The sequence below is a fragment of the Rattus rattus genome, chromosome 2, assembly GCF_011064425.1.
Source record: "Rattus rattus isolate New Zealand chromosome 2, Rrattus_CSIRO_v1, whole genome shotgun sequence".
NCBI classification, from domain to species: domain Eukaryota; kingdom Metazoa; phylum Chordata; class Mammalia; order Rodentia; family Muridae; genus Rattus; species Rattus rattus.
Genome location: NC_046155.1, coordinates 203748094 through 203774148, shown reverse-complemented (window position 1 = coordinate 203774148; position 26055 = coordinate 203748094). Strand labels below are relative to the sequence as shown.

At 43.1% G+C, this 26055-nt stretch overlaps 1 protein-coding gene across 1 annotated transcript; it reads left to right on the top strand.

Annotated features, from left to right (window-relative positions):
• Nucleotides 1-1372: 1372 nt before the first annotated feature.
• Sdha (succinate dehydrogenase complex flavoprotein subunit A) lies at nt 1373-24479 on the top strand. Its single transcript, XM_032894841.1, has 14 exons — nt 1373-1475; nt 2894-3055; nt 8297-8440; nt 8723-8887; nt 10374-10522; nt 14070-14194; nt 15377-15545; nt 16249-16444; nt 17601-17772; nt 20306-20424; nt 20996-21107; nt 21296-21426; nt 22763-22876; nt 23526-24479. Exons 3-14 carry the CDS (start codon nt 8324-8326, stop codon nt 23610-23612), a joined length of 1656 nt encoding a protein of 551 aa, XP_032750732.1. The 5' UTR covers nt 1373-1475; nt 2894-3055; nt 8297-8323; the 3' UTR covers nt 23613-24479.
• Nucleotides 24480-26055: the final 1576 nt, after the last annotated feature.

Below are 26055 nucleotides of genomic sequence, written 5' to 3'. Positions count from 1 at the left end.
ATATCAGCACTCTGTGGGCAGAGGTAGGTGGATCTCTGCGTTCAAGGCCAGCCAGCCAGATGGACACAGTAAGACGCTGTGTCCGTAACTAAGTAAAGAAGTGTCTGTGTTAGGCCCTACCATGACGCGAGGCCTTCCAGCTTACAAAGACGTTACTGTTCTATGCTGCCAGATTTCTTCTCTGATCCTCCACATTTGTCTTACAGATTTTTTTCATGTCATATAATAATGTCTCTTCAAAAACATAGGGATATTTTTTAATTGTCACAGGTATTTTCTAATAATTTTCCCCTTTATTGATTTATTCATTTTATATCCTGATTGCTGTTCCTCCTCCTAGTCCCCCTCTCACACCCCCATCCTCCTTCCCCTTCTCTGAGGGAGAAGGGGCCCCCTGAGTATCCCCCTACCTTGGAGCATCAATTCTGCAGGGTTAGACACATCCTTTCCCACTGAGACCAGACAAACAGCCCAGTCGGGGAACAGATTCCCAGACAGGTAACAGCTTTAGGTACAGCCTCTGCTCCAGTGAAAACACGCGATTCTTAAGATCATCCGTGTTTCCCCTTTTCTGATTACTGAGTGTACGTAACTACCTAGAACCTTTTTGGGGATATGTCCAAGTCTCTTCATCATATTTTGGTCTTTTTAAATAGAGCTAGTAAAATGAAATTTTTAATCCCTCTAATGGCTGACTGGATTCACGGTGAACTGATTTTACTGACACTAGGTTTCTTGAGTATATGTTTATCTTAATCTTGGATGTGCAGAGTTACAGAAGTTTCCCGAGGAAGGCTAAGGACAACCAGTCACGGAGAACAGGCCTGATCCCTGAGAGGGGGTATGGCTAAAGTCTTGGTTGTGTATGGTAAAGGGATAAATGCTTTTATTCCTAAGCTTAAAGTTTACCTTGTTTCAATACGTACATAGTAACCTTCCCGAGTACAAGTCTCCCAGAATGCCATCTCGTTCATTTTCTTCAAAATTCTTGAAGGACTTGCAGAGAGCCAGTATGGAAAGGTTAAGATGGAGCCAGTAAAAATGCTTCATGTTTAGGAAATACATCCATGTGGGATTCTGTGCCATTCTTCATGTTTAGGGAATACATCCATGTGGGATTCTGTGCCATTCTCTATTGAGTTATCAAAGTAGTACACTGCAAAGCAAGGGTCAGCAGTTCCCGGCTGGGAAACAGACTGTTTTGGAAAAGGCGTTTCCTAGAATGCCCAGTCAGTAGAGAGGACGAGACCCGAGTCTTTGCCTCTTAGTCAGGACCCCAGGTAAACTTTCTAGAAGAATGAGGACAACTTGATAAATATGAAGGTTAACAATTTAGAAGGAAAGTTTTAATTCATTCCCTTCTGCTTCTGTTCCTTCAAGACCTAACACTGTTCATATCTCTCCAAACACAGGCCCGTGGCTTTCACTTCTCTGTTGGTGAGAGCAAGAAGGCATCCGCTAAAGTTTCAGACGCGGTAAGTTTACTACTCAATTATAATCAATTCTTGTTTTTGTTTTATTCAAGTCAAGGTCTCCCTATGTAGCTCTGGCTGTCCTGGAGTTTGTTATGTAGACCAGGCTAATCTCAAACTCATAGAAAACCATCTAACGCTGTTAGGATTAAAGGTGTACACCGTTATGCCCAGCTTGCAAACAGCTTTTCTTGCTTTGAAGGATTATAATCTATAACCACTTTAATATATTTGAATACTGTACATATTTAAAGGAAAGATTTTTGGGGGTATTGTATGCTCAAATGTGTGTAGTGTAATAATTATAGAAATACTTATATAGATAAATACTGACATTTTTGTTGTAAATCTTTATCTAAACTAAACTCTAAATTTAGATAAAGTAACAAAATAGGAAGATATTAATAAGCTGTATATGCTGTGATAAACAGTGGGATTCCTGCACCAAATAAGACTGGCTACTGGAGTTGAGGCTCCTCTGTATTTAGCCTGTTTTGCTTTCTGTTTAAAAAATATGAACATTACTCACAAGTTTTTAATCATATGAACTAGCAGGGTTATGGAATATTGCTTTATAATTTCTCAGTAATAAATCTTCCCACACAGACCCTCCCCCTAAATGTAGGCCTGAAATATAGTTGTGCTGTACCTAGGCAAACTGAAACATGCTAACTTAACAGCAACATTGTTTTCAAGAGAGACTTGTACATCGCAGGTGAAGAAGCATTATCTCTGTGTGCAGTAAGTTCCTGTAGACAAACGGATATGGTTAGGGACATAGGAGTAAAACCATTGAGAAAAAGACATAGTTCGAGTTCACCGTGGTGATGTTTTCTTCTGCTTTTACACTTCCCTGCTTTGGTGGCAGAGTAGAAAGATTGGAATCGGGGTTGGGGATTTAGCTCAGTGGTAGAGCGCTTGCCTAGCAAGCACAAGGTCCTGGGTTCGGTCCCCAGCTCCGAAAAATAGAAAGAAAAAAAAAATAGAAAAAAAATAGAAAAGAAAGATTGGAATCTTAAAAATTTGAAGTGCTCTCAGAAACCCTTTTTTTAAAGCTAGGCGCAATAGCATGTACTTTTAGTCCCAGCACTTGGGAAGCAGAAGCAGGAAGATGATGAATTTTGAACCAGCCTGAGCAAGATGTGATGTCTCAAAACCAAAAATAAAAATGTGTGTGTGTGTGTGTGTGTATGTATGTATGTATATATGTATGTGTAGCAGTCCTTCTGTTGTCCATGAAATCTGACTGCTGGTTCATTGTCCATACCACACTTCAACACCAAGAGTGCACGCTCAGGCCAGAACAGGACTGGAAGCCTTTCTGTGCACAGCAGCTATTCTTTCCCATGATTGTTTTGTAATTATCGTCTTGATGCTTTCTGAAATTAAATATGTAATGAATGGCTGAGTTTCCTTTTCAGATTTCTACCCAGTACCCCGTGGTGGACCATGAGTTTGATGCTGTGGTTGTAGGTGCAGGCGGGGCAGGCTTGCGAGCTGCATTCGGCCTTTCTGAGGCAGGCTTTAACACGGCATGCCTTACAAAGCTCTTTCCTACCCGCTCACATACTGTTGCAGCACAGGTAAGAAAAGCGCCTCTTTTGATGCCTACCCATCTTGTACAGCACCACCCCTCTTGTAGTACAGATTCTTGCCTTCTTATTAGGCTTCAGCCACAGTTGTTGGCATCCGGTCCACCATTCATTCTTACTTTACAAGTCCCTGCTTGGAATCTCTTCCTCGGGACCATTGCGGGGTTAACGTCTCATTGTTATTTTCATACATGGGTCTTTTCCAGCTGTCTTGCCTCCCACTTGTCTCCCTCTCATGGTTCAGTTTCCTTTACATTTATTCCCTGGTTTAAAAAAAATGTTTGCATGGGCCAGATCTTAAGTTTAGACAGCATTTTATCACTGAGACAAATACCCGAGGTAATAAACTTAGGAAGAAGACAGACTTAGTTCGAGTTGTGGTTTCATAGGCTCCAGCCAAGACGACGTGGCTGGGCTCTTTGAGTCTTTGGCAGCGCACTATGTCACTGGGGGAGCATATGGTACCGGATGCTACTTTCCTCATCTCAAGGCAGCCAGGAACTAAACACAACAGAGAAGATAGGGTGCTGTATCCCCTCACAGGCATACGCCAGTGCTTAAATCCTTCTCATCAGGCCCCACCTCCTAAAGGTTCTGCCATCTGCCGGTAGCACCATGTGCCTCTTTGGGGACCATCAAAACCTACACTATAGTACCTTGCTAAATATGGAGATAAGTGAGCTTCGATGGCATAGATGTGAAGAGTAGAAAAATACTTGCCTCTGATGCTCTCAGGTTGAGAAAAATTACAATGCTTTTTATTGGATCACTGGTATCATTATTAGTAACACTAATTTTTATATGATTAGCAGAATCCTGATTGACTCTATTTCCTGGTATCTGGAGTAGTTTTTCCTTAGCCAGTAGCGAGGTTTGATGGTTTCCCGGAGCGGGAACGGCTTCCTTCGTCTCTGTTTTGCTGATGCATGCTCTGAACACTTGGCTGGAAGAGTGGTTTGTAAGCTAAAGGATTAAAACACACTGGAAGAAATCATGGCCTAGAGGAAAAGGGAAACCCGAATAGATCGTTCGCACTACTGTTGTAAAATTTTAATGTGATGGGCAGTACAGTTGTAACAGTGGGGTGAATAGTTCGGCAACTAGTTATTAAGGAGAATTAGCTGTAGGCAGAGCGAGGCTAGTTCTGGAGACTTGAGAACTCGCAGAAGACCAGCATCTGTGGCCTGGTTTTCAGGTAACAGTAACGTGATAGGTACTGTCAGTTACACATTCTATTTCCAAGCAGCTTTTGTATCCTGCTATAAATACTTAACTGAAAGTTATCAGGGTCTTCTTGGCTTTACATTGGAGGGATTGAATAAAGAAGAAAAGAAAGTAACAACATTTATTCAGTTCCCACAAGGTTCTTAGTTCTTCCTTGTGACTCATCCAAACTGAAAGATACCATAACTGGGAATACTAAGGCATGGTAGTCATGAAAAGGGAAGAAATTCAGCTTAGGTCAGCTTTTACAAAGCTTACTGAACAACAATTGGGAAGAGAAGGAAATAAAGTATGTATATTTATTCTCATTGTTATAACACAATATTCAATGTTTGGTAACATAAAGAATTGGGTAGCCCTATGCATTTGGCCTTTGGTGAGGGGTCCCTTGCCAGCAATGTGGCATGGCAGATTCCACCATGATGTGATCGTATGAGAGGAAGAAGCCATTTACCAGAAAGGAAACCAGAAAATGCATGTTTTGTTTTGTTTTTTTTCCTGAAAACAAGTTTTATTTAAATAAAAATTTAAATACCTTACATAACATTAAAACTGGAAGGGAAAAGAAAACAAAAAAAATTCAAACTAAAAGAACAAAAGTTTGTTGCTTCAAATGACATTGGGTAGCTGCTGCTGGTGATTTGAAACCCCTGTAGCTAGCCACATGGCTTATGGCATTAGTTTGGTATTTTCCTGTCATATAAGTTTAACTAATACCAGACTGGCTTCACCCTTCAGTTCTTTCAGTGTCCCTTAGCTAGGATATATCTGGTTCAAAAGATAACCCTGGTGGTAAGATGTTTATGACCTCTGAAAAGGTGGCCCCTTCTGAATTCTGCCTACCTAGTCAGACACCAGGGGTTCTTTTTACTGTCAGGAGCTCCCTCTAGTGGTAAAGCTGGTGTGATGCTACCCAGCTTCTCTTTCTCCTGGGCCATTCAAGTGGTGACATTCTCTTGGGGCTCAGCTGAAACCTTGTTATCACTGTTTCAAGATGGAAGCTGCCAGAGCTTCCTGCTTGACCTGTTTAAATGAGGGACTTGGCTCCTTTCAGCCTATTGCATGAAGACATTACACTAGTCCAGGTGAAAGTGGACTCCAGATTGTTACATATATAGGTTTTGAGGTTTTTAAACTTGTGACAAGGGACAGAAGATAATTTACTCATTTTAAGACAATTCTCACGTAAGCTTCCGAGCGTCACAGCAGTTAAAACCCACAAACCTTCAACTGACTGACCTTAGCCAGTCCAGTCTCTATCAGGAAACCGCGGGGTTGGGGATTTAGCTCAGTGGTAGAGCACTTGCCTACCAAGCGCAAGGCCCTGGGTTCGGTCCCCAGCTCGGAAAAAAAAAAAAAAAAAAAAAAAAAAAAAAAGGAAACCGCATGTGTTCTCAAGCTGGTCGTCCTGGAGCTGAATTACTTCTCCATATTCTGGATGCTCAATTACAGTATAATTGCAGGCAAATTTCTTCTTGAATGCCTTCACCAGTTCCTTTTTATGGCAATCATTAGCAATCCCTTGGACAGTAGTGTCTTCCTGCCACTTCTCTGTTGAATTCTTATATGGATTATCTCAGTGCCTGCAGAAAAGAGGTCATCACCCTTACTTACATCAGCAAAGAGGTCAAAAGAGTGGAGGTTCTGGATAGCAGACATAGGGTAGGATTCTTTTCCTTGGTAGAAACCCTGCAGCAGGCAGCTTCAGGAGAGGCGGGGGTGGGGTGGGGACAACACAGCAGGGATTATGGGGAAGCTAGGAGGATCAAGGGGAGGGGGACAGGACGCAACACAGCAGGGATTATGGGGAAGCTAGGAGGCTCAGGGGGAGGGACAGGACACAACACAGCAAGGATTATGGGGAAGCTAGGAGGCTCAAGAGGGAGGGGGACAGGACACAACACAGCAAGGATTATGGGGAAGCTAGGAGGTTCAAGGGGGAGGGGGACAGGACACAACACAGCAGGGATTATGGGGAAGCTAGGAGGCTCAAGAGGGAGGGGGACAGGACACAACACAGCAAGGATTATGGGGAAGCTGGAGGCTCAAGGGGGAGGCAGCTGAGTCCACAGTGGTGGCTCAGTGACTGGACTAGTCTTGCTCTTTTACAGGAACACTTACAGGAACTATCTAGGGTCTAGTAAAATTCCTCTCGAGTACATATCCCCAAAGGCCAAAGGGGCCACCATTGTGCTGTGTATTGTGTCTCCTTCCAATACACGAACCATTGAGAAACAATCAAATCATAGTAGTGTACCTTCTTTTGTAAAAAGATTATATAAAAAGGATGAATTGAAATATAAGTTGGAGACCAGGCATGGTGACCCAAACCTTTAATTCTAGCACTTTTGGAAGGAGGTAGAAACAGAGGCAGGAGGATCTCTATGAGTTCAAAGCCAGTCTCGTCTACAAAGTACATTCTAAGCTAGGCTATACAGTGAGACTCTGTATAACATCTCTAAGCTGGGCTATACAGTGAGACTCTGTATAGCATCTCTAAGCTGGGCTATACAGTGAGGCTCTGTATAAATCTCTAAGCTGGGCTATACAGTGAGACTCTATAGCATCTCTAAGCTGGGCTATACAGTGAGACTCTGTATAACATCTCTAAGCTAGGCTATACAGTGAGGCTCTGTATAAATCTCTAAGCTAGGCTATACAGTGAGACTCTGTATAACATCTCTAAGCTGGGCTATACAGTGAGACTCTGTATAACATCTCTAAGCTGGGCTATACAGTGAGACTCTGTATAACATCTCTAAGCTGGGCTATACAGTGAGACTCTGTATAGCATCTCTAAGCTGGGCTATACAGTGAGACTCTGTATAAAATCTCTAAGCTGGGCTATACAGTGAGGCTCTATATAGCATCTCTAAGCTGGGCTATACAGTGAGGCTCTGTATAGCATCTCTAAGCTGGGCTATACAGTGAGACTCTGTATAACATCTCTAAGCTGGGCTATACAGTGAGACTCTGTATAACATCTCTAAGCTGGGCTATACAGTGAGGCTCTGTATAAATCTCTAAGCTGGGCTATACAGTGAGACTCTGTATAACATCTCTAAGCTGGGCTATACAGTGAGACTCTGTATAGCATCTCTAAGCTGGGCTATACTAAGCTGGGCTATACAGTGAGACTCTGTATAACATCTCTAAGCTGGGCTATACAGTGAGGCTCTGTATAAATCTCTAAGCTGGGCTATACAGTGAGGCTCTGTATAAATCTCTAAGTTGGGCTATACAGTGAGACTCTGTATAACATCTCTAAGCTAGGCTATACAGTGAGACTGTAAAGCATCTCGAACTGGGCTATACAGTGAGACTCTGTATAGCATCTCTAAGCTAGGCTATACAGTGAGACTCTGTATAGCATCTCTAAGCTGGGCTATACAGTGAGACTCTGTATAGCATCTCTAAGCTGGGCTATACAGTGAGACTCTGTATAACATTTCTAAGCTGGGCTATACAGTGAGACTCTGTATAACATCTCTAAGCTAAGCTATACAGTGAGACTCTGTATAGCATCTCTAAGCTGGGCTATACAGTGAGACTCTGTATAACATCTCTAAGCTGGGCTATACAGTGAGACTGTATAGCATCTCTAAGCTGGGCTATACAGTGAGACTCTGTATAACATCTCTAAGCTAAGCTATACAGTGAGACTCTGTATAGCATCTCTAAGCTAGGCTATACAGTGAGACTCTATAACATCTCTAGGTGGGTTTGTTGAACCTTTACTTGTCAGGTAGATGAGCAATGGGTGAGTTACAAGGGTCTTTTCTAGTCTTCAGGCCTGAAGATCAGACAACATCCCCATCACAAATAAAGATTAAGCCACCTGTCTACTCAGGGGAAGTCTCATGATTCGGAATCTGTCCTGCCTTACTGCTCCTTAACCCTCATGAAGAGTCACCACATAAGGAGTTTGCTTTCTCTGAATCAGATCTAAGGGAGGAGGTGGGCTGCAGAGGCCATTAAGACAGATAAGCAGTTGTATGGTGTTTCCAGGGAGGTATCAATGCTGCCCTGGGGAACATGGAAGAGGACAACTGGAGATGGCATTTCTATGACACCGTGAAAGGCTCTGACTGGCTGGGGGATCAGGATGCCATCCATTACATGACAGAGCAAGCTCCTGCCTCCGTGGTTGAGGTAAGTGAAGGGAGCTCGGGTCATTGCTTATGTGCTCTGCTTATACTACAAAAGAATCTGGTAAAAAGGTAGCGAGAGGGCTGGGGGATGCATGCCCACTGCAGTCGAGCCTCGGGTCCCGTCCCTGGTAATGAACCAATGAGGAAAGTTTTTCCTCCCTGAATTATCAGTGTTTTCATAGTATTGAAGCTTTAGATTTTGGGTTTGGTGCAAATTTGTTACAAAAATGAGTATTTTTACTTGTTTAAGATAATATATTTTTGCTTGTTTTGTGTTTCACAGCTAGAAAATTACGGTATGCCGTTTAGCAGGACTGAAGACGGGAAGATTTATCAGCGTGCATTTGGTGGACAGAGCCTCAAGTTCGGGAAAGGCGGGCAGGCCCATCGGTGTTGCTGTGTGGCTGATCGGACGGGCCACTCACTCTTACACACCTTGTATGGACGAGTAAGGCTGACATGCGGAAACAGTGGAATGTCGTAGGACAGGAGGCAATCACCCCATGGCTTGTTAAAAAAAACAAACAGTAGTGTTTTACCTTGATAGCTGTGACAAAGACTATAACCAAAAGCAACTTAGGGAGAAAGGGTTTGTTTCTCTTTATAGTTTTAGTCCATCATAAAGGGAAGTCAGGGCAGGACCCTGAGGAAGGGATTGCTGTGGAATCCGTGGAGGAACAGTGGTTGTGACTTGCTCCCTGTGGCTTCCTCAGCCTTCGTTTTTATACAGCCCTGGACCTGCCCTGGGGTGGCACCACACCTAGTGGCTGGGCCTCCCCGTATCATCAGTAAAGGAAATGCTGCCGAAGGCTTGCCTCCAGTCCAGTTTTATGGTAGCAGTTTTCAGTTGAGGCTCTCTCTTCGATGAGTAGTCTGTCAGATTGACAAAAAGAAAAAAACCTAACACAAATAGTAAGGTACGTGAAATAATATTAATATGAAAGTACGGAGCAGGTACTTGTGAAAGCTGTCTCTACGACTATGTTATTCTTGTGTCTGTTTTGGGAAGTTGAATTGCTAATCACTGCTTACCATTTTCAGTTTGTGCTTCATAACATGCCAAGAGCAGAGGAAATATTCTTTCTCTCTAACAATTTTGTTATTGATTTTGGAGGGTTCACATCATGTACCCCAACCACACTCACTTCTCAGCCTTTACCCAGGTCTGCCCCCATCCTGTGTAACCTCCTGGATTCCCCCTACCAAAAAGAAGAACAAGTCCAGTTTGTTTTGCCCGTATACTTACTCACCGGGGCCAGTGTGAGCACACTCCAGTGGCCAGCCCTTAAAGAGCGCCAAGTCTGTTAACGCGCTTTTAGCACCTCTCAGTTTCTTAACTGATGGGTAGGTGTTACTATTTCATACCAGTTCATACTGAACTGGACGAAGTCTTGAGTGGATGTAGCCACTAGATCAGCCTGTGGGTTGCAACCCACAAAAGACCACTGGAAAACACATACTTATATTACCACTCATAACAGTAGTAAAATTATAGTTATGAAGTAGCAACAAAAATAGTTGTACGGTTAGGAGTTACCACAGTATGAGGGAATTTGCAGCAAAAGGTAGAGAATCGGTCATGTCCAGATAATCAATAATCTGAGCTCTGTCTTGGGAAGGTAGTGCTACCTGGTTAACATGCAAATATTAGAGCTCCAGTAGCTTCCTTTAGGCTGAGGACACTGAAACAATACGGCAGTATGTGCTTGTTCTGGGTCATTTTGAGAGTTTGCCTGTGCTCTTTAGAACTCCATGCATGAACCATCAGGACTATCAGATCCACCCCTGGTAGCATTGTCAGAGCTGACTCCCCTATGTGCACGGGAATGGGCTCATCAGCACTGCCTACTGCACCCCCAAGTCCGGGCATACTGGAGTATTGCTTTAATCTTAATCTTAAATGCAGTTTGGAATGTAGGATCCTTTTCTTACAGTCTCTGCGGTATGACACCAGTTATTTTGTGGAGTATTTCGCACTGGATCTTCTGATGGAAAATGGGGAGTGCCGTGGTGTCATTGCACTGTGCATAGAAGATGGGTCCATACACCGAATAAGAGCAAAGAACACTATTATTGCTACTGGGTAGGATTTTACCATATTTAATTTTTTATATAAAAGTTGAATGTCGGCATGGGGGCAGAGTGTTTGTTTTGTTTTTTTGTTTTTTTGTTTTTTTTTTGTTTTTTGTTTTTTTTTTTTTTGCTAAATAAAATGGTTCAGAGCAATGGGTCAGATGTAGGCTTCATGTCACCTCATGTGGAAGGTAGCCTTTCCCAGCCTTGGTACCTTTGTCACAATATAGATGTTCTCTGACCATAATATGGCTAAATTTGGGATTATAAAACTTACTTTACCTGTCCTTATATAAATAATAAGCCTGGAGCATCACATGGTACTTTCACATAAACGTTCCTGCTTTCTTGTTTACTACATACACTGATTCTTAGGATCAAGACGTACTATAATGTACTCTCTTCCTGCATGATGAAAATAAGTACATTTCAGTTTATATGATTTCATTTTTACATTTTTAAAGTTCTGAGCTGAGGATATGTCTCAGTTGTAGAGTATTTGTTGTCTAGAATCCACATGGCATCGGACTCATCCTCCTTTACCACCCCACCCCACCCCCACCCCCCCAAAAAAAAGGAAAGGAAGGAAAGGTTAGGTAGACAGACATTGTTCAGTAGGCTAGAACCTGAGTAATTTCCCCGAGGACTGAGGGATGCACGTGGTCAGCAGACCTAGGAAAGGTGCTCAGCACCATTAGACATCTGGAGGGCTGAAGTAACATCCACGTTTGTGAGATGGGTTAATGTAAAGAAACAGATGATGGTAAATGTTGATGAAGATGTAGAGAAGAGGGACCAGCTCTCGTAGTCACTGTACTTCTAAGTTACTTGATAAAAGCCATGGCCAAGGCATCCTATAAAAGAAAATGTTAAATCTAACCTCCAGTCTCAGAGGACAAGAATCTGTGACGATGGAGTGAAAGAGCAGCTAAGAGCTCAGTCTTGATCTAGTGCCAGGAGGCGGAGAGGATCCGGAGTCTTCTGAGACATCAAAGCCCACCCCAGGGGTACCTTCTCAAACAGTTCCACTAGGCGGGGACCAAGTATTTAAATGTCTGAGCTTATGGGGGCCGCTTTGAATCAAACCACCATACTGGGTAAAAGCAGTTGCCATACAAGTCTGGCAGTTTCCTGAGTAGAAAAACGTTTTCCTCTGACTCCCACATTCATGCCATGGCAGTGCCTGTTTTGTTTTGTTTTTTCTTAAAACAATGGGCGGAGAAATGGCTCAGTACTAAGAGCTGCTACTCTGGCAGAGGACCTAAGTTCTGGTCCCAGCATTCAGTTCAGAAGGCTCACAACACCTGGAACTCCAGCTTTGAGGTAGCCATTTTGGGCATTGACACACATGTTGCATAACTCACACAGACACACAAACATAAAAAATTTTTTAAAAAAATTAAGATATAGCGAAAAGTGTCCTAAAAGTCTAAAGGTAAATTGATGGTTACTATGGAAGCGCCTCACAAAAACTAAAGAAGACTGAGGAGAGGTCTTAATAGACAAGGTATTTGCCACCTACATATGAGAATCAGACCTTGGATGCCCAGAACCCACATAAAACTGAGCAAGTCTAGTCCTGTCTGCAGTTCCATGACTTAGGAGATAGGGATTCTCAGGCATATGCTGGCTAGAGAGATTAGCCAGCTAGTTGACGAGCTCTTGGCGTCAATAAAATGTAGTGCAATCAAGAAAGACACCCATAGTCATCATCAGGCCCACACACAAACTCTCATACCTGAAGCCAGAAGAGTGAAACTTAACAGGGCGTGGCAGTCCCACCATAGCTGTCTATGCGAAGGGGATGAAGTCAGCATAATCACATCATGAATAGACCACCTATGCAAATGTTTGAGGTAGTACTCACCATGACCAGATGGTGTCACTGTAACCAAAACAACATGCAGGGAAAGGGTTATTTTGGCTAATGTTTTCAGTGGGTTCAGTCCACGGAACATGGATTGATGTGTTTGAGCAGGACAAGTATATGATGGGAGACAGCTTCATGGCAGAAAGACTGTATATGTTCCTAAGGACATGCCTTGAGAGATCTGCTTTCTCCGTTAAAGCCCCATGTTTTTTTTTTTTTTTTTTTTTTTTTTTATTATTAACTTGAGTATTTCTTATATACATTTAGTGTTATTCCCTTTCCGGTTTCGGGCAAACATCCCTCTCCCCCTCCCTTCTTTATGGGTGTTCCCCTCCCAACCTCCCCCCATTGCCGCCCTCCCCCCAACAGTCTGGTTCACTGGGGTTCAGTCTTAGCAGGACCCAGGGCTTCCCCTTCACTGGTGCTCTTACTAGGATATTCATTGCTACCAATGAGGTCAGAGTCCAGGGTCAGTCCATGTATAGCCTTTAGGTAGTGGCTTAGTCCCTGGAAGCTCTGGTTGCTTGGCATTGTTGTACATATGGGGTCTCGAGCCCCTTCAAGCTCTTCCAGTTCTTTCTCTGATTCCTTTAACGGGGGTCCTATTCTCAGTTCAGTGGTTTGCTGCTGGCATTCGCCTCTGTGTTTGCTGTATTCTAAAGCCCCATGTCTTAAAGGCTTCACAACCTCCCAATAATGCAGTAGCCATAGACCAAGCCTTTTCAACGTACAAAACTATAGGGACATTTATATTCAAATAAAAACAATCTTAGTCTGAGACGAGCAGTTTCTGAAATCTAATAACATGTTAGCTGTAGTAATGATACAGTTGCCAAGAGTCTTATGTGCCCACCCCACAAAGCAAGGATAATTATGCAGTTATGTGTTAATGAAATCGGTTACCAGTGTACATTATCTGATCATATGGACTTCTTACAAGTTATGTGTTAATGAAATCTTTTACCAGTGTACATTATCAGATCATATGGACTTCTTACAAATGCATAGTAAAGCTGGGCGAGAAATAGTAAAGGAAAATAACAAATCAACAAACATCTAACACTTTTCATTATGTGGTGGTCTGAATGGGAATGGCCCCTGTAGACTCCTGTGTTTGAATGCTCGGCCCACAGGGAGTGGCACTATTAGGAGGTGTGGCCGATGTCACTGTGTGGGCAGGCTTAGGGGTTTCTTGTACGCCAGCTAGACCTAGTGTGGCAGTCTCCTTTTGCCGCCTGTAGATGAAGATGTGGATCTCAGCTCCTTCTCCAGCACCATGCCTGCCTGAGTGCTGCCATGCTTCCCACTGTGAGGACCATGGACTAGAACTCGGAAGCCAGCCCCAATGTTTCCTTTAGAAGAGTTGCCGTGGTCATGTTGTCTCTTCACAGCAATAGAAACCCTAAGACTCATAAAAGTTATATATCCATATCAGGAAAATTCTTTGAAGATAAAGCACAGAGTACCAAAATACAAAAACACAGCATTTCCCTGCTCTGTCTCCCAGCGTCCAGCCCATAGCAGCGTCACAAATGTGGCCTCCCAGTACTGTGTGCCATGTATATTCACGCATGGATCCAAGTACATTACAAGCAAGGGGTCGTTAGAGGTTGGGGCCCCAGAGGCTGCACTACATAAGAAGAGGTTTGGTGGACTCACGCTTACACTCACTGTTCTCTGTTTTCAGGGGCTATGGGCGAACCTACTTCAGCTGTACTTCTGCCCACACCAGCACAGGGGACGGCACAGCCATGGTCACTCGGGCTGGTTTACCTTGCCAGGACTTAGAATTTGTTCAGTTCCACCCCACAGGTAGGACAGAGCCTGTGTGGCTCTGGGCTCTTCTGTGTATTGTAAGCATGCAACACCTATTCATTGCTTTGGGGTTCACGTCTCCCTCCTTGAGTCCTCACGGAGGGTTTTCTCCTGGGTCCATAGAGGCAGTTCATGATAGATTCTGGGTTCAGGGTTCGGGTACTTGTGGTAAGCGGGATGTGAAGTTAGAACAGAGCAGACTGCAGCTGATGCCAAAGTTAGGGTTTGGATTTGGAAGAGAAAGAGCTAGTTGTGGGAGAAATTAGCTCTTCCTGTCAGAGGAGAGAGATGAGCAGAGATAGAATAAAAAGTGAGTGAGTTGTCTGTCTTCAATTTCTGTCTGGTGTCCCCGAGCCTCTGGATTGCCCCTCGTGCTGTGATTAGCACTCCATTTTTATGCTTTCTTTTCAACTTATAAGAAATAAACAACCTAACAGATGTGACTGAAGCTGTGAAAAGTGAAAAGCACTTTTAGAGCATGTAACCTTTTGGGCATATAAAAGGGAAGTTAGCTTTAAAATAACCCTTAATTAGCGTCTTCCCTTAAAACTCAGTGTGTGGCATTCCTTGTTTTTCCTCACACTGAAGGACACAGAATTATATTAGAACCTTCATCGTGCTCCTCTGGTTTGAATGTGGGCTTTGCCCTTTAATAGCTCTGTGACTTAAATGAGTTACTTTTTTTTTTTTTTTTTTTTGCCTCTGAGGAGGAGACTTCTTAGTACCTGGGGCCATCATAGACCTGAAATGAGTGAATTTTTAGACTTGATACAAACATAAATATTAACCACTAAAATAATTTTCGCTCTTTGGGTACTTAAGATAGAAATTCCCTAGGCTGTCTTATTCCTGCTTAAATTTGTTGCCACATTTCTTGGTATAAAGATATATTTAAAGAAACTAAGTCTACTAAGCATGGATGATGTTTAATCAGAGTATGGGTTAGATCCTGTGAGTGAGCTGCTGTTGGTGGATCTCTTGTGCTTTCTACTTTGTCTCTGCTGCTTTGAACACACATTCCTCCTCCTACTTGACTTTTCTTCTTATTTTGAATTTAACATTCTTTGTGTTTCCTTTCCTTTTCTCCCAAAAAGTCACTTCTAAAAAAGGATTAACCGTTTGGAGTGGTTGCCTAGTCCCCTTTCATTCATAAACATTTAGTCACCTGGGTTCTTACAGGTATCTATGGTGCTGGCTGCCTCATCACAGAAGGGTGCCGTGGAGAGGGAGGCATTCTCATCAACAGCCAAGGTGAAAGGTTCATGGAGAGATATGCCCCTGTTGCCAAGGACCTAGCATCAAGAGATGTTGTGTCTCGATCCATGACTCTCGAGATCCGTGAAGGAAGGTTTGTAATTCCCCTCCAGGGATGCAGGAGTTGTAGGCAGGTGGATAAACTTCTCTTTGGAAGCCATTAGGTCACAGCTATATATTTTAGTACCTTAACCTTTGCAGACAGGTACCCTGCCCTCAGGGTTAAGGTTAGAGAATAAAGCTGCTCCATTATTTTGACAAGCATGTTAGTTTATGGTATATCCTGTCTTCACATCAGCTCGTAAGCACATCCTCGTATATTCTTGGTGTGAGGGTGAGACTCACAGGCCCAGCTAATATTCAGCCTTAGGAGTCACCACAGGCGTCTTGGCAGGTGTTCTTCAGGGCTTCTGTGTCACTTCTCTTTCAGTAAAATTGCCTCAGGTTCCTAGTGCCTGGCTTTACTCTAGGGACTTAATATGGGTTTGACACTTTAATTTAAAACTTCGAAGTCTGAAACTTTCTAGTACATTTACCAAGGAAAACAGGAAATCATGATACCCAAGGCAAGGATGTAAGATTGGTGAGTATAGGCTTCTAATTTTTGGCTGTGTCCTTGCACAGAAGTATTCCTGACACACTATGATTAAAAAATACTTGAAGGAAAAAAGGTATCACTGGGACACTGACCATAGATGAAGGTGAAGTTTTCCTCAAGAGCAGAAGATTGTTCAGGCTCACCTAGTGGTTGTCCAGCTTCCTTCCTGTTGTGCCTCACGCTCAGTGTTGCTTTGCAGAGGCTGTGGCCCTGAGAAGGATCACGTCTACCTGCAGTTGCACCATCTGCCCCCTGAGCAGCTGGCCACGCGTCTGCCTGGGATCTCAGAGACGGCCATGATCTTCGCCGGCGTGGATGTCACTAAGGAGCCCATTCCAGTCCTTCCCACTGTGCATTACAACATGGGCGGGATTCCCACTAACTACAAGGGACAGGTGATAGTGACGAGGCTACTTCACAAAAATCCCTTTAGAGCTCAGATGCATAGAAGCAACAACGCAGTGTATTTGATAGTTTAATATTAATTATAAAATGTCATACCTGCCAGGCAGGGAGAGGCTAGGTTATGTTCTTGAATGTGCATCTGCTTGGGAATAACCGGTAGAATGTTATTTCCCCTATATCTATAATACAGTGCACTGCTTCCATTTTACCTGTAATACTGTGCACTGCTGCATTTTACCTGTAATCCTGTGCACTCTTTCCATTTTACCTGTAATCCTGTGCACTCTTTCCATTTTACCTGTAATCCTGTGCACTGCTCCATTTTACCTGTAATCCTGTGCACTCTTTCCATTTTACCTGTAATCCTGTGCACTGCTCCATTTTACCTGTAATCCTGTGCACTCTCCATTTTACCTGTAATAACTGTGCACTGTTCCATTTTACCTGTAATCCTGTGCACTGCTCCATTTTACCTGTAATCCTGTGCACTGCTGCATTTTACCTGTAATCCTGTGCACTCTTTCCATTTTACCTGTAATCCTGTGCACTCTTTCCATCCTGTGCACTCTTTCCATTTTACCTGTAATCCTGTGCACTGCTCCATTTTACCTGTAATCCTGTGCACTCTTTCCATTTTACCTGTAATCCTGTGCACTCTTTCCATTTTACCTGTAATCCTGTGCACTGCTCCATTTTACCTGTAATCCTGTGCACTCTTTCCATTTTACAGGTGCCTGTCTATATTATTTAGTACTTTTACAGTGAACTTACAAATTAGTGATCTATATATACAGTTGGTGCTTGGGTTATACGCAGTTCACAGTGCTTATCAGCTGGTCCTTCTAGTTTGGACACCTGATGAGGACAGGTGATCCTGTTTTCCTCATCCCTTTAGTGTTCCATCACCTGCCACATTCCTTAGTTAAATCAGGTGGTGACTGACGCTCTGGGGAATCTAAACCATCCTCTGACCGTTTGGTAGCAAACAGCAAGGGTTCTGGAGCAAAAGGAGAACTGGGGATGTACTAAAGAGTGAACTAGACAAGATGCAGCCTTTACTCTTGCTTCTTCAGTCATGGGAAGTCTGCTGGGGCGGCAGCATGCGGACGCAGGGATTTCGTTGCCTCATCTGAACTATGCCTGCAGGTGCTGAAGCACGTGAACGGCCAGGATCAGATTGTGCCTGGTCTGTACGCCTGTGGGGAGGCTGCCTGCGCCTCAGTGCATGGTGCCAACCGGCTTGGAGCAAACTCTCTTTTGGACCTTGTCGTCTTTGGCCGAGCCTGTGCCCTGAGCATTGCAGAATCTTGCAGGCCTGGTATGTGTTCTCTTTGAGCCCTCAGGCTATTGTAGGAGCCTGTATAGTCTTTATTTGTTGCTTAGTGATCATAGAGGAAATCTGCTTTTTTCCATAGAAACGTTGATGTTGAGACTAGACTCTTGGAAATATTAATATTCAAAAAACTAAGGGATTCGAGTCACGTTTTTTTAAGACACAGTTCACTATATAGCTCTGGTTGGCCCAGAACTTGGTAAATCAGCCAGGCTGGTTTTGAATTCTTAGAGATCAACCTCCCTCTGCTTTCTTGCTTGGTTGCTTTCTTTTCTTTTCTTTTTTTTTTCTTTTTGAATCTACTGTCATTATGTCCTTAAGACACTGTTAAGAAATTGGCATTTGCTGGACAGTGGTGGCAAGTGCCTTTAGTCCCAGCAGTAGGGAGGCAGAGGAAGGTGGCTCTTTATGAGTTCAAGGCCAGCATAGGCTACAGAATTCCCAGATAGCCAGGGCTGCACAGAGAAACTCTGTCTTGAAAAACTAAAAAATAAAAATACCAAAAGAAAGAAATTGGTATTTTGAGGGGAAGTTGATTGCATATTGCTTGCCTGTTATAAATTACGTTTGCAGTCCAATAAAAAATGAATCTGTAACTTCTTGGTAATTATAGAAAAATTTTACTGTTTTAAAAACAAGATATAATATTTATATAATTTTATAATTTATAAAAGGATGACATAGGCCCTGCCCTCAGGGATTGAATGAATTTCAGTTGATATTTCCTTATGATAGCTTAAAACTGTGTAAAAGAAAAACATACCTTGTGTTGGAGTGTAGTTTTGCTTGTACACACCAGAGCCAGGAGGTTACCAGAGCTCCAACCTCTAAGGAGCCTTCATGGTAGCTGTTTTGTTTATTTGCTCAGAATAGCAGCGTTCACACACTTACAAACACCTCATGAGGAGGGACAGAGGCCCTCTCCCTGTTCCATCCATTATTCTTTCCTCTCGTTGCTGGTGGATGTCGGTTGTGGTTTTTATGGATGAACAGTAGTGATGGCATAGAGACCAGCACATCCTTGCCTCACTGGTAAAGGATGCATAAGCAGGGTTCAAAGGATCTTCTCTGACACCGAAAGTAGCATTTGAGAGGTCAAAATCACTTCTAGGACACAGCAGAGACTCAGGTTCCCTGCTTTGAGAATGAGAAAAATTAAGTTTTATAAGAATATATTATACTTTTATATGCAAAGGCTCTACAATACATTAAGAATTTTTTATTTATTTATGTATATGAGTACGCTATAGCTGTCTTCAGACACACCGGAAGAGGACATCAGATCCCATTATAAATGGTTGTGAGCCACCATGTGGTTTCTGGGAATTGAAGTCAGGGAGAGCAGAGGCTGAGCCATCTCTCCAGCCCAAGAATTTTTAAATTGAGAATGAAAGGACTAAGTGTGAGACTCAAAAGGCTGCACATATGATTTAACCTGGAAATAGCAAACTACAAGGAAGAAATAGATCACGTTTTCTAGGCTGTTCTAGTGGGGTTTTACTTAAACACGACTCTTTTTGCCAAAACCTGAAAAGTTCTTCTAACAAAATGTAAACAAAAAGACAACAATTTCACTGTATTTAATTCTTTTATTTTAAAGACGAAAAGGTTTGTAATATTTTCTCCCAAAGAGTAATGGTCTAACAGTTTTAAAGTACAAGTCTGTTTACAGTAGTGTTGAAATTTTAAAAATGTACATCATCAAAAAAGTCAGTTTTATTGATGATTATTTTTTTAAGCACTAAAAAGGAGCCAGGCACATACACCTATAATTGGCATATTCAGAAGGCTGAGGTAAAAGATGGTTGGTTCAGGGCTGATCGGAAGAATATGCTGAGTTCATGGCTGTCTCAGACAGAGAAGGGAGAGGGGAAGGAAAATGAACGAGTCGCATGCCTAGGAGACACCTAAGAGCCAGGTACCTGGAGTCCCTGAGAGGAGGTGGCTGGGAGCACTGGTTGCCTGCATTACTCATTAGAAAGTGCATACGCCATCTAAAATAACTTTTTAGATGCTTCACTCAGAACTTTTTTTAAGTTAAAGATTCTTCATTTTGGGGGATGGGGGTAGGTGGTACAGGGAATCAAACCTGGGGCCTCACCAATGCTTACCATTACATCTAAGTTATACCCCTTGAGGTTTTGTTAAGAGAACCCGAGAGTCAAGACCAGCGGCAGCTTTTCAAGGCACATAGGACAGCTACCTGGTTGTCCCTTCATGAGAAAAAGTGTGAGGCTAACACCTCAAATTGAGACCACTATCTTAAGGGTAACCAGTTTCCTTATTAGAGAAACAGTAAGTCTGATCATATGTAGGTCTTTTAGTTTCAAAAGTGGTTACCTACTTAGTGGCACAATCTTTTTCCTGTATATGTTCTTAAGAACTGACTGAGTCAGTATCTCACTCCTCAGGTTGGTGCCAAGGCAGTGCTGTGCTTTCCAAACTCCTGGAATGGCTGTGATATAATTTGAGTGCCATTCAGAATCTTTCTCTTTTTCTCCCCTGGTTCTCTTTTAAGGAGATAAAGTTCCTCCGATTAAGGCAAATGCTGGAGAAGAGTCGGTTATGAATCTTGACAAGTTGAGATTTGCTGATGGAAATATAAGAACATCAGAGCTGCGCCTTAGCATGCAGAAGGTAGGAGCAGACGCAGTGACAGCCACCCTGCGTGGATGCCTGCGGTTGACAGCAGCAGGACCTGTTCCTCATCTTGCCAAGCAGAGTATGGAAGTGATGGGGAGCCTCTCGTGCAGAAGTGTTTCCTTCTCCGTGGAACATTGGCGTTCCTAATTTAGGGCCAAAATAAGCTGCAGCGTTAGCACCAGGGACTTGACTTTCTCTGGCATCGCTTTGTGAGTCCTCCTGTTTCCTACACCGCTGCTAGCCCACTTGGACTCTGGGATGGTCGTGCTCCAGAGATGCTGCCAGAGAAATGAAGTAATTTTAAGTGACATCCGAATTGGTTGTGAGATAGACAGAGAAATATATTAAGTTTAAATCAGAATTTCATTTCTACTGAGGTAAAGTGGCAAACTTTATACAGTAAGACCCTTTCCCCAGGAAAAAAAGGACCTTAAGTTTAAATTTAACTTGCAGCCTGAATTTCCTAGTTTAAATTGTATACATCTGTCTGATGTACAAAGTCTAAAGTTGTAAGAGTGTCTGCCCGTCCTCCTGCACTAAAGGTTTGTAATGGTTTCTATGGTAGTCGATGCAGAGCCATGCCGCCGTGTTCCGTGTGGGAAGTGTGCTGCAAGAAGGCTGTGAAAAAATCAGCCAGCTCTATGGAGACCTGCAGCATCTGAAGACGTTTGACAGGGGTGAGTCAGCAGTTCTCTGGAGAGGACACTGCCTTCTTTGGGATAGACCCGTATCTGTCCCATCTCCCACCACCTTATTCCATGCTTGCTGTTCAGCTGTCTTCCCCACAGCTGCATGTTGCTAGTAAGTCCAGAGTACCTCCATGACTGGGTCCTGTTTGTCTCTCATGGGTTCGGTGTATCCCCAGGAATGGTCTGGAACACAGACCTGGTGGAGACGCTGGAGCTGCAGAATCTGATGCTGTGCGCACTGCAGACCATATATGGTGCGGAAGCACGGAAGGAGTCACGGGGAGCTCATGCCAGGGAAGATTACAAGGTATGTATTCGAGATACACCACATTGGCCTGACATTGCCCACCCACTTCTTCTCACCCATGCTTGCTTTCTGTGTTTCATTTATTTTCCCAACAAATCAAGGAGAATACTTTTTCCTTCAATATCTTTTCTTCATATTCCTACTCTCAGATCTTTCCCTTTCTTTGAGTTGGCCCATGCAGCATCTGTCAGCAGAACAGGCCTGGTTCTTAGCAGGGTTAATAGTAAAGTGCAGCCAGTGACTACGCCAGAAATGCTGACTTACGGAGTCCCCATCAGACCAGTCCTGAGGCTTGGAAAAGGAATTAGAGATCTGCCCTGGCCATGGTTTTTATGCAGACTATTATCGTCTGTACAGAACACACGTGTTGGACTTTAACATGTGATGTTAGAAAACATGAGAAGCTTGTGTGTAGCTCCAAGTTCAGGATAAATGCATCAAGTGGAGTTAGACTTTCCGTGTTTGGCCCACGGGTTCTGGGCAGTGTGGGATGGAAAGTGAATAGAAAGTGAGCTAAGCACAAGTTTTCATTCGCTATGAACATGCATTGATTTTACCTGCAGGGACCAGGTAACTGAGCAGAGACATGGGCAAGCATATCCAGGACGCACAAGGAGCTGCTTCAGGGTTCATGGCTAGGAACAGATGAATAAGGCACTGAAGGTGTGAGGTAGATTCTGCTACACTGGGCAGGCTTATCCCGTACGTAGGATGTACATCTAGGGCTGTGCTTTAGCTCTTGGGCTTAGGTAAGGAACCTCCTCTTGCCTCTCCTCAGAAGAAACAGCAAGGTATCTGATCTTCATTTTTATTTGAAGAGCCTCTTGCTCATCTAACCTATTCCCACATGCAAAGTTTTCTTCTTTAGCAGTCAGTGTACTGACACTTAAAATCGCTTCAGTATAAATGTTAAACTCAAAACAGTTGAGTAGGAGTTAGTGGCATGTTCCTTTAATCCTAGCACTTGGGAGGCAGAGGCAAGTGGATCTCTGAGTTTGAGGCCAGCCTGGTTTATAGTGAGTTTCAGGACAGCCAGGGCAATGCAGAGAGACCCTGTCTTAAAACAAAACAAAAGCTCATTTAAATTAAAAATGCCGAAAAGTGGAAGAAATCTCAGTTCGTGCAGCCAAAGGAAAAATTACATAAATGATATTTAATTCTAATATCTACTTACAGAATTGTAAGAGAAAATGCAGAAGTGGGTGTTGTGTATTTGCATTCCTGGCTTCAAAAGCCCTTTGCCATAGTGTCCACCTCCTGGGCTGGTCTGTCCATCTTTAATGTTTTCTGTGGTTTTGATGTTCTCTCGTGAGATGGAGGTCTGTTTTTACCTCAGGTGCGGATCGATGAGTATGATTACTCCAAGCCCATCGAGGGCCAGCAGAAGAAGCCATTTGCGGAACACTGGAGGAAGCACACCCTCTCATATGTGGACACCAAGACTGGGAAGGTATGTGGGCATGCATCAGCCCAGGGATGTGCCGAGCCACTCTGTTGGGCCTTTGATGGTTCACAAGTTTAGAAAGCAACCTAGTTAAACCAGATGTGAACAGAACCAAGATATCACTGAAGAAGAATGAGGGTGTGCTTCTTGATAGAGACAGAATCAAGGGTCTGGGTGGTTCACAAGTATAGGACTGCCTCTCATCTTCTGTACCAGATAAAGAGCACGGGGCAATGATCAGATGTCTGTTGCTTGTGGAAGGGAGTTAGTGGTGACTATTATTAGTTTCTTTATATCACTGTGATGAAATACTTGATATGAATAACTTGATATGAAGAATTAAGGATTTATTTTGTCCTTCAGTTTCAGAAAGTTAAGCCCATTGTTGCATGGACTCACTCAGTTAAGCAGAATGTCTGACAGACAGCTGTCCACCTAGTAGCAGGAGGCTAAGGCTGGAGAAGCTTGAGTTGGAGGCCAGCCTAAGCTGTAGAGGGAGATGGGGTAGGAGGAATTACCATAATTTACGTAGCCAACTTGTCTTAAAGTTCTCATGCCTGTAAATGTACTTGATGGTTTAATTTTACAGAAGCACAGAAGAAATGGCTGTTTGTAAATGTTCATGCCTTGATTCACCCTGACTCTTTTCTCCAAGGTTACTTTGGATTACAGACCTGTTATTGACAAGACCTTGAATGAGGCTGACTGTGCTACTGTACCTCCTGCTATCCGTTCCTACTGAAAAACCTGACAGCTACAGGACCAGCTTATGTGATTATACATCATAGCTTACCTAGGTTTCCTCTCATACTCGTCTTGTTAAAATTGTGCTCTCATGAACAAGGAGTCACTTCACAGATTATGATCGACAGCTTGGCAGTACTCGATGTGAGGGACTCGAGTTGCACCAGACTTTGTCACTTCATTCTTGTGCAGTGATAAACTGGCATAATTCTTAAATGATGTTCAAACGAACAATCTTTTATTTCTAAATAAAACCACATAGTATTTGAGTTTAGTCCTATCTATTGGTCTGAAATAGCAAATACAATTTTCTTCCCCTGTCTAGCTGAAGCAGTTGTGTTTTTCAAGTATTGTTTTGTTTATTCTCTGTGCCATATACTAAACTAGACTTTAAGGAATGTGAAATGTAAATGGAAAATAGAGAAATAGGGTGGGTCCTTAATAATTTGAAGCAAAGTTTGGATATGGTAAGTATCAAGCCAGTGCCTTGTTTAGGGGAGAGGTATATGCATATGTCTACGTATATTTGATGGAGCATGTGCTGGCTAGCTTTGTCAACTTGACACAATCTAGCATCACCTAGGAAGAGGGTCTCAGTGCAGGATTGTGTCAGTTAGCTTGGTCCCTGGGCATGTCTTAGAGGGATTGGCTTGATTATGTTAATTGTGAAGGGAAGACAGCCCACTGTGGGCACCACCATTCTCTACACAAAGGAATCTGGAATGCATAAGAACAAGCTGAGCACTCTCCATGCATGCATTTATTCATGAATATAACTAGTTGCTTCAAGTTCCTGCCCTGACTTCCTTGAAATGAAGGACTTTAACCAGTAATTGTAAGTCAAATAAACCCTTTCTGAAACTTGCTTTTGGTTGAGATGTTCTATCACAACAAAAGAAATAAAACTAGCATAGTACAGGCTTATGCAGAGACAAGAGCTTGACATTAGGGTTGTCAGGCCAGAAATAAAAGAAGAAAGGTGATAGAATCTAGCCACTAAAAGTGACCCAGAAGTTTTATGTCTGCTATAGAAAGTAGCCACAGAAAAGTTGCTTTTTGTATGCAGGAAAAAAAGATTGTATTTTATACACACAGTGCTCATCACTACTAGAAAAGGATAGACTATTGATATGCACAGCAGCATGGATGAATCTCAATGTTATTGACAAGGGTAAGAAGTCAAGAAGGTACACACTGAAGTCTAGAAACTGCAAACTGACATGTAACAACAGGAGATCAGTAGCTCTCTGCAGACTTGGAGGAGAGGGAAGTCCAAAAGATTAGGAGGGAAGTTTTGTGTGATAACTGTGCCTGTTATTTTCTGCTAGTTATACCTTAAAACTTGGAAGAAGAAAGAAAAAGAAAGAAAGAAGGAAAGAAAGAAAGGAGAGAGAGAGAAAGAAAAGGAAAGGAAGAAAGGAGAGAGAGAGAAAGAAAAGAAAAGAAAAAAGGTACACAAAAGCCAGTGTATTAGTCAAGTTTCCATTGCTCTGAACAGACACCATGACCAAGGCAACTCTTATAAAGGACAACATCTAATTGAGGCTGCCCTACTGGTTCAGAGGTTCAGTCCGTTATTATTGAGGCAGGAGCATGGCAGCATTCATGCAGACATGGCACAGAAGGAGCTGAGAGTTCTACATCTTGATCTGAAGGCCACTAAGAGAAGACTTCCCAAATGGCTAGGAGCTTACCCCACAGTGACACACTTCCTCCACAAGGCCACACCTTCTCTAAGTGCCATTCCTGGGGCCAAGCATATTCAAACCACCACAGCCAGACATGGTGCTCCTTGCCTATACTCCCAGCACTTGAGAGGGTGAGGCAGAGAGTTTGCCTCATGTTGGAGGCCAGCCAGGTCTATCTAGCAAGACTTGGTTTCCAGAAACAATAAAGAAAAGAAAATCCCTCACCTATAAGCTGGTAAACACTGAGCACACGGAGTGACGGCAGGCAGGACTCCTGCAATGGCCTGTGGGAATGCAAAGCACTGCAGCTTTGGCAGAGGAGAATTTGGCAACATCTAACAAAACTACCTAAGCATTTGCTCTTTGTCCCAACAGTTCTAGGACTCTACTGAAGAAATAAAATGAGCCTTCAGGAAAATAGAAGTGGAGCTCATAATTTTCATAATCCAATTAGAGGGCAGGATGAAACTTAAGCAGGGCATGGTGGCACATGCCTATAATCTCAGAACTCAAGCTGAGGCAGGAGACTCTTAGTTTAATGCCTTGTCTGTGTAGAGAATCGTTATATGCTGTGTGGAAACATCACCTGTCAATAGAACCTATGGCCAATGAACTAAAGTAGGATTAGAAGGTGGCGCTTCCAGCAGGGAGAGAAGGTCTGGAAAAGAGTGAGGCACACGAGAGATTGGCCTTGACCTCCAGAAGACATGGTCACTTAAACATGAGGAGAGGTAACTAATTATGTGGAAGACA

Coding starts and splice junctions, on each gene's coding strand:
- Sdha (XM_032894841.1), top strand. CDS start 8,324: ATGGAAGAGGACAACTGGAGATGGCATTTCTATGACACCGTGAAAGGC. Junction 16,445..17,600: donor CCACTAACTACAAGGGACAG/GTGATAGTGACG, acceptor CTATGCCTGCAG/GTGCTGAAGCACGTGAACGG. Junction 21,108..21,295: donor TCTGAAGACGTTTGACAGGG/GTGAGTCAGCAG, acceptor GTGTATCCCCAG/GAATGGTCTGGAACACAGAC.